Source organism: Cygnus olor, chromosome 2 (assembly GCF_009769625.2).
Source record: "Cygnus olor isolate bCygOlo1 chromosome 2, bCygOlo1.pri.v2, whole genome shotgun sequence".
NCBI classification, from domain to species: domain Eukaryota; kingdom Metazoa; phylum Chordata; class Aves; order Anseriformes; family Anatidae; genus Cygnus; species Cygnus olor.
In genome coordinates this window covers 111537530-111551032 of record NC_049170.1, presented here as the reverse complement: position 1 = coordinate 111551032, position 13503 = coordinate 111537530, and the positions used below count along the sequence as shown (strand labels likewise).

Here is a 13503-nt window from a genome sequence, read left to right as displayed (position 1 = left end):
TGCAAAAGAGAGGCATCCTGAAGCTGAACTAGTGCTCTCTCAAGTGTACTGGTAGAATGTTTTCATGCTTTCAGTTGTGGTATGTGTAAACCGAAGTGCCATTTGACATCTTCCTTCTTTTTTGCAGTCAGTGAGCTAGAGAGGCATTTTAATTTGTATAACAGGATTGCAACGAGCTTGAAGCATTTGGCCTATGCAGGATGTATCTTTCTCCCTCAACTGTGCGTGGGGCAGAGCTTGTGACAGGTAGCCTACTAGCTGAGTGTTAACTACCTATCTAAGAGCTACATTAAAAACCTTGGCTCCCTTATGCCTGTTTTTTTGTTTTGTTTTGTTTTTGAATGTGGACTTACAGGAAGTTCAGTTGTTGTTTTTTCCCCTAAGTTAAGGACTCAATTTCAAAACTCTTGAAACACTTTTTATTCTCTTACCAACTTCTTAGCATACAAGAGTTTGTCCAGTATGCTTCATGCCGTCTGTTTCAGTTGATCTCTATAATTACACTAAAACACAAGCTGTCAAACTAGTGGTTAAGCAAGGCTGGGCGCTTGTTTCCCATCAGACACTGGGATCCCAGGCTGTAGAGTCAAATTAACTGGAATGTTCCTGAAATCCTTGCTGGCAGATGTTAGTGGCAGGTTGTGCTCAGTCTCAGACTTGTGGCCTGCAGTTCTGTGTGTGGTGTTACCTGGCCTGTGGTACAAAGGTCTGAAATGGCTTTGTGGAGGAACTTGCTCGTCAGGGACTGCAACGTAACAAGTCTTACGGCCTTGCTCTGGAGCTGCTTCCTGGAAAATCTGGAGTGACTTGTTCATAGTCTGTCTGGGTGGAAGGTGGGGAAGACCTCTTAGAAGGGGAGAGGTGACTGAGGTGAATAGCACTTCGCTGGGCAGCAGCCAGAGCAATCCGTCTGGGTGTGGTGCAGTGTTGCTGCTGTTCCTCGGCAGGGCATCGGAGTTACTTTGGTGCAGATGGCCGTGGTTGCAGACAGCTGCTAGTTAGGGGCCTCGTGCTTTCTGAATCTGCTTGCAGAAGTGCATCTGTCTATTCCTCCAATAAAATCAAATCACTGTCAGCTAACACCAGCTTGCTCCCACAGATCACTACAACTATCATTGTTGTGGCTTTCTCTTCCTACTTGACCTGAACTTCCCGGTGATGTGCTTAGATAACTCCACAGCTAGGACTTGCTCTGCCTGACCAGGAGGACCTAATGATTTTGCCTTTCAGAAGGGAGCAGACACTTAACCTGTGGCCAGAGGAGCAAGAGGAACTTAGCTGACAAGGCTTGTCTCTGGATTCTTTGCTTCTGAACAAATTACTGGAAGAGATGCAGAGTAAGAATATAAATCTGTAAAGCTTCCTTTAGTCCAGGGATCCCTCCTCTGACAGGGAGGGCTGTCAAATAATGTGCAGCTTCTGGGGCAGATCTGCAAGCTTAACCTAGTCACCTGTCTCCATAAGCCAACATTACCATTTATTAAAGATAACACAGTAGTACTGTGATCCCTTAGAGCTCAGTTTGTCAATCTAGTGGGTAATATCCACCCGCTATTAAGTGCGATGTGGACTAGATACGAATGGAGGGGAGTGGGGGAGGTATGTTTCTTGGAATAGCTTGTCTTGCCATGTAAGATCCCAGATGTACCATGCTAGACGAAGGAAGGGGAAGCAGCTGAATCTGATGCTGTTGCCTTTTCTATACATTAGTGATCTTAATTTGGAGAGCCAGACAATGTTCACTTGTCATTTGGTATTTGGAAGATTACAAGTAGTCTGTGTTTCTGTATACAACAGCATCGTTGTCCTTTGTCCACTTCACAGCGACATATTCATTGTTGATGGCTAATGTTTCTGGAGGCATTGGGGATTGTTGATTTGTTTCAACATGCCACTGAAGAAACTTGGACTGAAGGAAATGTGTTTATGATCTGTTGGAATGCTAGCTCAATTACAAACAAATGATAATGTCTGGGAATAGGAGAGCTGTAACAGAACCTTGGTAGAACGCTGTCAGTAGTCATGAAATGCTAATACATGCTTGTGTACAGGTTTATTAGGATTCCTGGAGTCCTGACATGAGGCGAAGCTTCTCTTCAAACGTAGTTCTGCCAGAAGCACTGGAGGCCAGCGTTAGTGTACTGCAAGGTGGTTTCTGAGCTCGGGGGGGGGGGGGGCGGGGCGCAGGGCAGGAGGGAACAGCATTAATTTAAAACCAACTTTTTATTGCTTGGGAGAATACTTATGGAAATCTCATTTCACAATATTGAGGACTTCATGTGATTCTCTAAAATACCTGCATTAGAGCCTCGTGGAGTACCTTGCCTTGTTTAGAAGGGAGCTTGGTTCAACGCATTTCTCACTGCACCTTGGGACCAGAACTTTTACCCGGTTAAGTAAGGTGACAATTGTTCGCCCAGATCTTAACTGATGTAGAAGCCTGACTCTGCAAGCAGTACCTTTTGTTAACTATGGTTTATTTACAACAACAGTTACTCATCTGTATCTTTTCCTACCAGTGAGGAATGTTTTTCTGAAGGCGTGGAAAGAACAAAGTACTTATTTTATTCTCTAACTTACACTAGCCTTTACTAGAGGGTTTCTGGGGGAAGAACTTTCAGCTCTATCTTATCAGTGATGATGGTGTAAGTTATTTAGTAACTTGGGGGTATCTGTGGATACTGAACACCAGGAGACCAGCCCTTTCCTATGCTTTGTGGCTGACTCAGGGATGAGCATGCTGTTAACTTGCTAATATCTGAGAGCTACGCTGATGTCATTTGAAGTTAACAGTCAAAAGTTTTGGTTGTTTTTTCATCCTTGCTTACTGACTTGGTTTGACCACTGTAAATCAAGTATCACCAGAGGCTTATCGGTTCAGGGAACAAATTCAAACTTTTATTAGATCCTGCTAGATCACAGCATGAGTGTCTAGTCTTAGATTGTCACTGAAATTGAATGGTTGATGTTAACACTGAAATAAAATGGAGTATTCTAACTTGCAGTCCTAGGCCTAAGTGATCTTCTAGTAGTTAAGAGTAACTGACCTGCTCATGTTCTCTAAACAGGCTGAAAGTTTGAGAGAAACGTGTTTTTTTTTTCTGTTTGAGGTTTTATCCATGTCAAACTTGAATAATGGGGCTCTAAATTTTTATTCAAATTTTTACAAGTGTAAACTGACCCTGATAAGCCAAAATAACTCGTCTTGATTTATTTTCTTGTGAAATAACTGAATACTTCTTTGTGTGTGACCAGGCTTGTCTTGTGCAAATACATATTTTTTTTGTTCCATCCTGATGGCAGAAAACCTTGTGGGTGAATTTATAGACAACTATGTGATAACATAATACAGCCAGTGTTTTATTTTGTTGTGTCTGTGTAGTTATGTGAAGCTAACGCTTCCTTTGTTATGCAGATAACACTTGTAAAAGCAACAGAAGTTACTAGTCAGCCTGATGGGACAGCTGAAATTTACTTTAAAGTAAATCTTTCTGTGGAAGAAGTGCCCCCATGAAAAGTTTTTTGCGTTACCAGTTGCGTGGAACTTTTCACTCTGGAAGTAGTTAAGTCTTTTCAGAAAGAGGAGGCTGATAACTTTTTTTTTTTTAAATCAGGATGTGTTAAATTACAAACCTTCATGCAGCACAGAAGGTGTTCCGAAGTATGATTGCAAACCGTTCTAGACTAAACATGAAAGCCTGCACAAGATACAAGAAATACCTAATTCTGGCCTCACTGATGGTGGTAAACAGCTCAAATCTTTACCCTTTTGTGAGAATAATAGTGAATCTATGCTGCTGCTCGAAGAGATGGCTGAGTCATTTCTGACATGCAGACGCCAGAGCCTTCCCTCTACTAGTAGGTATTTGCTATTAGAACTGGAATATGTAGGTGTAAGGAAGTAAATGGAGATAGTGACTTCAAACTCTGTTTGTTAGCTTAGACATTGTGTATTTATTTCATGCATGAACAAATTCACAATGTGTTTCTGTAACTAGTATCCAAGTTTTTATGGCAATTTAACTTTTTGGCTTATGTTGGGTGTTAAACATCCAGTGTTTAAAAGCGCAACCTGAAGGGTTGCTTGGCAGCTTGTATACAAGAAACGGGAACACTTGACAGCTGGTTACAGGTTTGGCTAGAAGAGATGCTGAAGTAGATGAATGAAGTAGTGATCTGGGTGAGTGGTACTTAAACTGATTTTTTTGGACCTAGTTTGTAGTGAGTAGCTTTGAGCTGGGCTGTGTTGTCCAGGCTAAGTAAAGGGAAAATGATTCTAACAAGTTCAGATAAATTGATTCTGTTCCCTGCAAAACATCCAATTGCTAACATGCTTTTTAAAGAATCCAGTGCCTAAAAATGCCTAAAAGTCCATAAAAAATGGATACTGTGGCAGCACTGTTGTTGGTTCGGGTTGCTCTGGGGCATTATGAATACAGCCTTTCAGGGGCCTCTCTGGTCAGCAAACAGCGTTAGTCGTGGTCAGGCACTAAGCGCAGCAGTCTGTCCTTGCCGTATAAGCATATGGTGTTTCCACAAATGCGAAGTCAAGGTTGTTTGGGAGATTAAAAAAAAATAGGTCAGTTATCTCTGAAACTGTACCGTGCAGTCTTCTGATGAGAGCTTGCCGACGCACAGGTGCTTCGCAAAACCCTGGAGCTGTTTTTGAACTTCTGCTATAAACAAGTTGTCGTTGTGTTGCTTCTTAAATGTTTTAATTTTCAGAGTAAATATTTTGGGGTTAGAATTTCAGATGTCTCTGTATTAGCTCTACTGAGCAGAAACAGAAGGCTTTCAAGGTTCTGTTGTGCTCTTTCTATTTCCTTCACTGTAGGCATCTAATAAAGAGCGGTTTTTTGATTATTTTTTTTTCCCAGTAGTTCCTAAACCTAAGCATTTTTTAAGTGATGCCTAACACCTTTTTCTTACCACTGTAAGCTCCAATTCCGTCTTGCATATTTGCTTGTTGCATGCTTACATTTCCAAGTGCTGATGAAGAATATCCTCTGAATTTGTCACAATAAGTGGCATTTCTGTGGTGAATGCAGAGCTGTCAAGTTCTGGTTCACAATCCTTTATGCTGGTACTTCCTCAAAATCTCTTGCGGGGTGGCTGGGTTTGCAAGAAGGGCTAAAAGGTGGCAGGGAGAACTGAAAGCGTTGCATTTAAGCAATGTACTTCTCTCCCTGTACACTGACTCGTGCTCTGAAATGACAGTTTAACTCACTAATCGCATGCACTGTCTTGGCATGAAGAAACTCTTTTCTAGAGCACCTTTTATTTGATGATGTGTTTTTTTTTTTTGTCTTCAGTAACTCTTCCACTTAGACTTAACTGTAGACAGAGTACTTGCTGCCCGTTGCTGGGCCGAGAAGGGAGGAAAGCTGAGCTGGAGATCAGGGTGTTAACGTGTGCCATGTCAATGCATGCTTTTCTTGGTGGGTGCTTTCTGTAGTACATACTCGGATTAAAATTACAAGAAGTTATCTAATCTGGACTGTAAGTGACCCTTGGAGTGGTAACATGCAAACTCCAAGTAGCTGAAAAATTCGGCAGTTGTTCCTTGCAGTTGATCAGTTACATCATGTTGTGTTAGGTACTTCCACAATCGTGTGTCTGGTATGGAGAATGTGGAATTGCATCCGGAGACAAGAGATACAACTGTGCTTACGACGGACCACCGATAGCACTACCAAAGGATGGCTATGACTTACTGCAGGTGAGCTTCTTCGGGAGATCTGCTAAAAATTATTTCTCTTACACCTTGGAGTTCTCTTGGACCTGTGTTATGATTTTTAGCTGTCTCATTCTGACTTGATCAGAAGGTAAACAGACTCTGTCGTTTTGCAGGTGTAGATTGTAGTCCCAATGGTGTGACGGTGATACACCACTGTTTCTATTCAGGGGTATGAGGTATCCAAAGCATGTGATCAACAGACTTGCACAAACAAAACTTTAAATGTAGGATTTCTTCACGTCCCTGCCTATTTTCTCACTGCTTTGAGCAATCCTTAGCCTGACTGTTATTAGCACCCTTCTGATTTGTGACATTTGTCAGTTATGTCCTTCAGATCTCTAAAAGATGAGACCAAAACTGTACTTTTTATCAGACAATCATTCCCAACCTATTCCTTAATTCGGAAAGTAATAACTGACACCAGTCATTCAGATGGAGCAAATTTGGGCAACGATCAGTCTCTTTAGCTGTGCCTGGTATGAGACCATGTGGCTGTATCTGGGCTTTAGCTGCCAAAGTGAACAAAACCAAACTTTAAAATCGAGTTTCTGGACTGGATGTACAACACGGGGTGGTATTGCCAGGCTTGTCTTCTGGCAGATGGTAGTTCCAAGCCCTAAAGTGTGAAATAGCTGTAAAGTTAAATGGTGGTTTGGCTGGTAGCAGCGATGACTTAAATACGTAGGTGAGCTGACTGGTGTGTTGCGCTGCTTCAGAAGACTTAATGGACTATTCTTGTATGTTGCTAGTGGTTATACTAGTCTTAAAATAAATGCATCTCTTTTCTATAAACTGGGCTCTTCCAGGTGATCAGTGACTTTGGTTAGTGGCTTGCCTTTTGAAACTTACCTTCTGGATAGCATCAGATTCTGTACTAAAGGATAAGCTGCAGGAATACTTTCAACTTGGATAAATAAGTGTTGTCCACTTGCTAATAGACTCTCAAATACTATTATAATTCTATATGTAGACCCTGGTGACTAAAGATCATCTGAAAGAGCTTTTTAAAGGAAGTGACACTCTGAATAATGCATGTGATTCTTCTCTCCCTATTCCCTAGTGTATCTCACTGTCTAAACTGATTATTTCTTTTATGCTTCTCCCATAGCAACAAATATTTTCTGAAATATGCTGAAATAGAACCCTCAACTATAAAGACTTTTTAATCTTAAATGTGCTTTTTCTTCCTCCCCCTGCACTGATCTCAATATTGTTTGTATTTAAGGAACTCTGTCCGGGTTTATATTTTGGCAATGTTAGTACCTGCTGCGATGTCCTTCAGCTTCAGACTTTGAAAAACAACTTGCAGCTGCCTCTACAGTTTCTTTCCCGGTATGCTAATGAATGGCTAAGCAGCTAGGGCTTTTTTTAACATCAGAAAGCACATCAAGCCACTTCTGTTTACTTAAACTGTAGAAGATGTGATATTTCAGTTAAAGGCTTATTGGAGTGAGCTCTTGTAAAAACTTCTTTTCTCCTATCAAGAGACTTTAACTCCATGAAACAACTGCAGTATGGGTTGAGTTAGCTGGTGGAATAAATACTAGCGTAGCTTGTCTTGAGCTACTGACAAAGTGTACTGTTCAATCTTCCTGGTAGCAGCACTTGTTTTCATTGAAGTTAGTCGACTTATGCTTGTATCTGCTATTTGGGGCATATAGAATCTTGCTAGTGAGTAATGTTCATACTTTTGCCTGGAGAGTATTAAATGATTTTAAGCACCAATTAATGTATGGATAATTTTGTACATATTTATATATATTAATATACATTTTAGATATAGATCTTAAATACTTTGTCACTGAACAGACTGTTTACAACTGTGGAGGTCAAATCTGATGTCTCATCTTTACCACTTAATCTGATTGCTGTTCATTGACTTTCCTACCCAGGTGTCCCTCATGTTTCTACAACTTGATTAACCTCTTCTGTGAACTGACTTGCAGTCCAAATCAGTCTGAGTTTTTGAATGTTACAAGCACCATACCTTATTATGATCCAGTTTCAAAAGAGAACAAAAGCAGCATTACAGAGCTGCAGTACTTCATTGGAGAAGGCTTTGCAAATGGTGAGTAGATGATGTGATACTTTACTTAGACCTTTATCAAGGTAACTATTCTGGAAGAGTTGGGAGGGGGACAGGAGCCAACTCTGAGTCTTTTGAAGTGCAAGGCATCAAAGAGATGCCAGTAGGTCCCCCTCAAAACTGTTAGAACGCTGGCTTCTGTGTAGGTAGGAGACCCTTGCACTGACACATAATAGTGTTTTGAAGATTCAGATGTATAGATTTTCAGTGTCAATGTCTACTTGCTGTTAACCCTGATGACTTTATCTTCAGAAACACAAAGTTGTTGCTAACTGAATTTCCAAAGCCTGTTTGATATTGAAACTGGCTAGTGAGAATGGTAGTCAAGTTCATACATAGTGCATTTTCTCATTTCTGAGACACTCGTTCTTCCTGAAACGAACTATTTTAGTCCAGTACAGAAAACCAAATCTTGTTTTTAGGAAAAAAATAAGTTCAGGTTGTATTGGTTTTATAGCAAGCTTAAAGCATTAATTCAGTCCTTGAGCATTTTGTATACTAACCCATAATCAAGTTATGAGACACTTGAGAGACACTTGAAAGTCATGTAGGGCCTACAGGTCAAAAGTGCCTTGAATATCATTTAAGTTACAACTTCTTCTGAAAGAATAACTTGATATTAGGTTCCGTTCCTTCTAACAGTGAAGTAAGTTCTAGTGTAATGCAGGTTCTGCTGGCCTACATAGACTAAGATAGCCATAACAAAACACTACAATGTTTATTAAATAAAACTGAAAGCATTACTTCACTATCTTAAGATGTTCATCTTGAAAGCTATAAGCACTTTCTTTAAACTTGGTGGATCTTTACTTTTTCCCAAAATCAAAATGCTCACCCAAATTCTAATGTTGGTTTAATGACTTCTGTCTTTATTCTTTCTAGCAATGTATAATGCCTGCAAAGATGTTGAGGCTCCATCAAGTAATGTTAAAGCCTTGGGGCTACTGTGTGGTAAGGAAGTCAAGGACTGCAATGCTACCAACTGGATTGAGTACATGTTTAGCAAGGACAATGGGCAAACTCCTTTCAGCATTATTCCTATCTTTTCAGGTAAAAAAAAAAAAGGGGGGGATGGTCCTTGCTTGTCAAGCTTCTGTCAGAGGCTGCATACAGTAGACAACATGCTAATTTGTTAAACAGTTGCCCAGTAATGACTATATGCAGTCAGAGGCTTTCAAAGCAATGTAACGTAAACTGATCATCTTGGTTCGTGTGTGTTTTTTGTTTGTTTGAAAGTTGTACTTGTTTTCTATTCAGCTTCTTGCTATAGATGTCTAAAACTCATTAAGGGATGGGACCCGTCTTAGGAAACTGAATAGTTTTTGTATTCTTTGGGGAAGCAGGGCAATGTCCTGATCCTTCAGGATTTTCGTAAGGAAACTGTTATGGGCTTCGGAGTCTGAATAGTTGGGGACAGAGGGTGCTTAACAATTTAAAAGTATTTCTATGACCCACAGCAACAAGGTTAACAGGTTGAAGTGTTTTAAAAACATGATTAGTTACCTAGTGAGTAGACAACTCTAAGTAGTTGCTATGCCTGCTATGGAAGATAGCAATGGTTTTATTCTTCTGCGGGGCTGAGAAAAGTCACTGTGTGTAAAGGGGACTTCAACGTAAAGGATTCATTTCATACACTGGGAAGCTTGTGTTGTGAAGGTGTGAATTCTACCTGGTAGTAAACTGGCTCTGCAATGTGTTATTTGCTTGTCATAGATGTTCCTGTCCATGGAATGAATCCTATGAACAATGCTACCAAAGGCTGTAATGAGTCTGTGGATGATTCAACAGGACCATGCAGCTGTCAAGACTGTTCAATTGTTTGTGGTCCAAAACCTCAACCCCCTCCATTACCGGCTCCTTGGCTTTTGTTTGGTTTGGATGCTATGTATGTCATCATGTGGATCACCTACATGGGATTTCTACTTATATTTTTTGCGCTTGTTTTTGGTATCTGGTGTTACAGGTAAAGCATTTAAAATGTTCAGCTCTGAAAGTAACTTGCCTTTTCCCAGACAACTTTGCCCAGTACAGAAAGCTTATGCTTTTCCTTCTAGGATCACCCAGCCAAAAGTCCTATTCTGTGACAGATGCTTAAAATTGCAAGGGCTGTTTTAACTCATAAAAGCATGTTGTAGAAAGTGAGTGCAAAAATCTGTTTAGGTGATGCAAAACTGGAGTGAGCTAGAAAATTCTAGTGATGGAGAGGCCTGTTTACCACATGCAGTGTTTCATAGAGTTGTTAAGGTTGGAAAAGACCTCTAAGATCAAGTCCAACTGTTAACCTAGCACTGTCAAGTCTAACACTAAACCATGTCCTAAACACCATATATACATGTATCTTGAATACAGCCAGGGATGGTGACTCAGCCACCTCCCTGGGCAGCCTGCTCCAACGCTTCATAACCCTTTCAGTGAAGAAATTTTTCCTAATACCCAGCTTAAACCTCTATTAGTCCTGGCTATTGTTAGATGTGAAAGCAAGTTATGTACAACGTGCTCTACTTTGTCAGGATATGTGGCTGGGAGAAGAATCACTGAAAGCTTCTTAAAGATAACAAAACTGTAAGAATTCAACTCGTGATCACTAGGAAAGAGCAGTATCTAGTATTGGTGGCCACATGCTATCATAGCAGACTAACAGTAACTTATATTTAGACTAACACTTGTAACAAAACAATGACTGCCCTATTGCAAATTGTCATGACTACTTCTGTCTTTCTGTTCTGAAAATACCAAACAAAGTGAGCTTCCAGAGATAACAGCATTTTGTAAAGTAAAGCACAGCAAGCAAGCTTCTCCGTGCTACACAATGCTCACCAGTAAAGAATACAATCTACTGTAGCTATAAATGTTTTGGAGTGGGTGTACTAGCCGTCCTGAGCAGTGGAAACCTATTAATATTTCTTATTAGCATTTTCTAGAGGCTTCAGCCACCTAATGCCCTTAAGTAGGGTAGTGCTTTTCAATTATGACCCAGAATCCAAAATTGCCGTGTAACAAGCTGGATCTGGGCAGGGACAGTGGGTACAAAAAACTTGTGCCATGCTCAGCAGTCTTGTCTAGTAATCTTCTTGAGCCACATATATAAGAAACGAAACAGAATGGTGAGGGTGTCTGAGATGTGTGGTTCATAGCTGAAAATACCTGCCCATAATTAGGAGATCTAATGATGAGATTAATATGAACCATCTGCTATAGAACTTATCCACTCTAGGTATTGGGAATGTGTGTGCAGTATACGTCTGTAAGAGTTCAATGCTGTAACTTGTTTGTCTTCAGGACAAAAAATAGCTTTATGTCTCTTGCCTTGCTGTGACATTTCTTTAACCTAAATACATGTAACTTAAGGCATTTGACTAGTGAAGTCAAATATTTCTAATGCAGATGTCTTACTAATGTTACTGCGTTAAGTTATGATCAGTTTAAGGAAGTTCTCTGTGCTGTTATAAACTTCTATACAGAACATGTTCTTGATCCAAGCTGGAGAAATTTAAGAAATCTGACAAGTCCATGGGTTGTTCTGAAGGATTAAAGAAGCTGGAGATTGCTTCAGTGGATGGTGATAGGAGGAACAAGATGCCTACCCATTCTGGAGGAGTCAAATGAAGAATTTTTTACTAGCATTGGTCTCTAGTTTTAGTGTACGAACACCAGAAGAAGCCCTTTTGGGAGGGATTGTGGTAACATAGCCTTTTCTTTTACAGGAGGCGGCACTTTGTCTCAGAGTACACACCAATTGACAGCAATATAGCCTTTTCCGTGAACTCTCACCGTGATAATGGTATGTCTTGCATAAGAGCAATAGATTTATTAACCTTGGCTTACATGCATCTGTCTCCTGTGGGGACACTTCAGTATTTTAGCTTTGCTAGCCCATATAATCCATTGTTACAGTACTATATTTCAGTCTTTTGGCTAGTTACCTCTCTTGGTGTAGAAGAGTGCTTAACCCTGTTTCGCTAGTTGCTGAAAGCCCTGACTGCACAGTTGAGTGCACAGTATGGGTGGGGATATGGTAATATGGAGCACTTAGAGTGCTTTGTATCCCTTCTGGGGTGCAGGAGAGGGAACACTGCTAAACTCAACTTATGTTCTGACCAGTCTGTGTCCATTCAAAGTATAGAGGTTGGCTGCGCTTCCCCTGCCATCAAAGAATTGTAGATAAACTTGTATAGCAGCTGAGGTAGCTCATGTATTTTAATGGTCATGCATCTTCTAGATGCTTCCTGGCTTTATGTGCTGTGACAGCTGTCAAAGACCTTCCTGCACAAGAAGGGGCAGTATAGGTACAAACTGGCCTCTGCCCTTTGATCGCAAAGATTACTCCCTGGATTTGACTGTCAGTGTAGACCCTAGCTCTGTAGTGAGCATCAGGGGCAGAGTAAAATTCCAACCTTGTTAGTGTGCTGCAAGAAAATGTTGTTTAAACTGACTGAAACATTTCCTGTTTACTTTTTTTAACAGGGAAAATTACCTGTGGTGAGAGGCTTGGCGAAAGGTTTGAGAATGGCCTGAGGATGACATTTACATCATGGGGTGCTTTCTGTGTCAGAAATCCACGTCCCGTTATTCTCTTCTCTGTGGTCTTCGTTGCTATGTGCTGTTCAGGCTTTGTGTATATTAAAGCAACTACAAACCCTGTAGATCTCTGGTCAGCTCCAAGCAGCCAAGCCCGCAAAGAGAAGGAGTACTTTGACAAACACTTTGGGCCTTTCTTTCGTACTGAACAACTCATTATTCAAGCGCCAAACAGCCATCCAGACATCTTTTCACCTTACCCATCAGGAGCAAATGTGCCTTTTGGACCTCCACTCACCAAAGAAATTCTCCATCAGGTAACTGAGACTTCCCAAGAGCAAAGAACCAAACATTGCTAGCTGGTATAACAACATGGAGTTGGCTTCCATCTGTAAGGTGATGCGTCTGTCCAAGCAATCATTAGTTATTACTAGATATATCAAAACTCCTACTGTAAAATCCTTATATTATAATTCTTACTGTGAAGCCTCTTTCTGAAAACCTTATCTTGACCTCTTCTGATGGACTTGCAAGCTGAGTCCCAAGTAAATTTACTGTGAACACCTAAATAAAGTGACTTAGTCATGCACTCCTGTTGATTGTGCCATTGCCTCCGGAAATTTCTAGGAACATATTATGTACTTATTTCTGTCTTGCAAGGAAAATGCTTTCTTGTGCTGCTCTTATGTTAATTTCTTTTTTTTTTTAGGTTCTAGATTTGCAGGATGCTATTGTAAACATAACTGCATCTTTTGACAATGAGACTGTAACGCTGAAAGACATTTGCCTGGCTCCTCTTGCTCCCTACAACAACAACTGCACTATACTGAGTGTACTCAACTACTTTCAGAACAGTCATTCTGTCCTAGATCATAGTGTTGGGGATGAGTTCTTTGTTTATGCTGACTACCACACTCACTTCTTATACTGTGTTAGGTAAGCAGTACTATTACTTATTCTTTAAATGGTAGGCAAGCCGGACTTTTGCTGACAAAACTAATTAGTACTGATGGACTCCTTGTGTTTTTACCACTTTTTCAATCCGCAGTACTATGTGAAGTTGGAGATTAGTATAGCATGTTTGTCTTACTACTTTAGTACTTAGTGCTTCAGCAGGAGCTGTTTGAATCAGGTTTCAGGTTAATCTTGATTTGGTGCAGAC

At 40.5% G+C, this 13503-nt stretch overlaps 1 protein-coding gene across 1 annotated transcript in view; it reads left to right on the top strand.

Moving 5' to 3' along the window:
• Positions 1 to 13503, top strand: part of NPC1 (NPC intracellular cholesterol transporter 1) — a 28077-nt gene that overhangs the window by 1440 nt on the left and 13134 nt on the right. The window contains exons 2-9 of the mRNA XM_040547857.1: positions 5597 to 5719; positions 6963 to 7069; positions 7630 to 7805; positions 8706 to 8873; positions 9537 to 9786; positions 11528 to 11604; positions 12288 to 12658; positions 13051 to 13277. Of these exons, the coding sequence (XP_040403791.1) occupies positions 5597 to 5719; positions 6963 to 7069; positions 7630 to 7805; positions 8706 to 8873; positions 9537 to 9786; positions 11528 to 11604; positions 12288 to 12658; positions 13051 to 13277 (1499 nt within the window). The remainder of the gene's footprint in view (positions 1 to 5596; positions 5720 to 6962; positions 7070 to 7629; positions 7806 to 8705; positions 8874 to 9536; positions 9787 to 11527; positions 11605 to 12287; positions 12659 to 13050; positions 13278 to 13503) is intronic.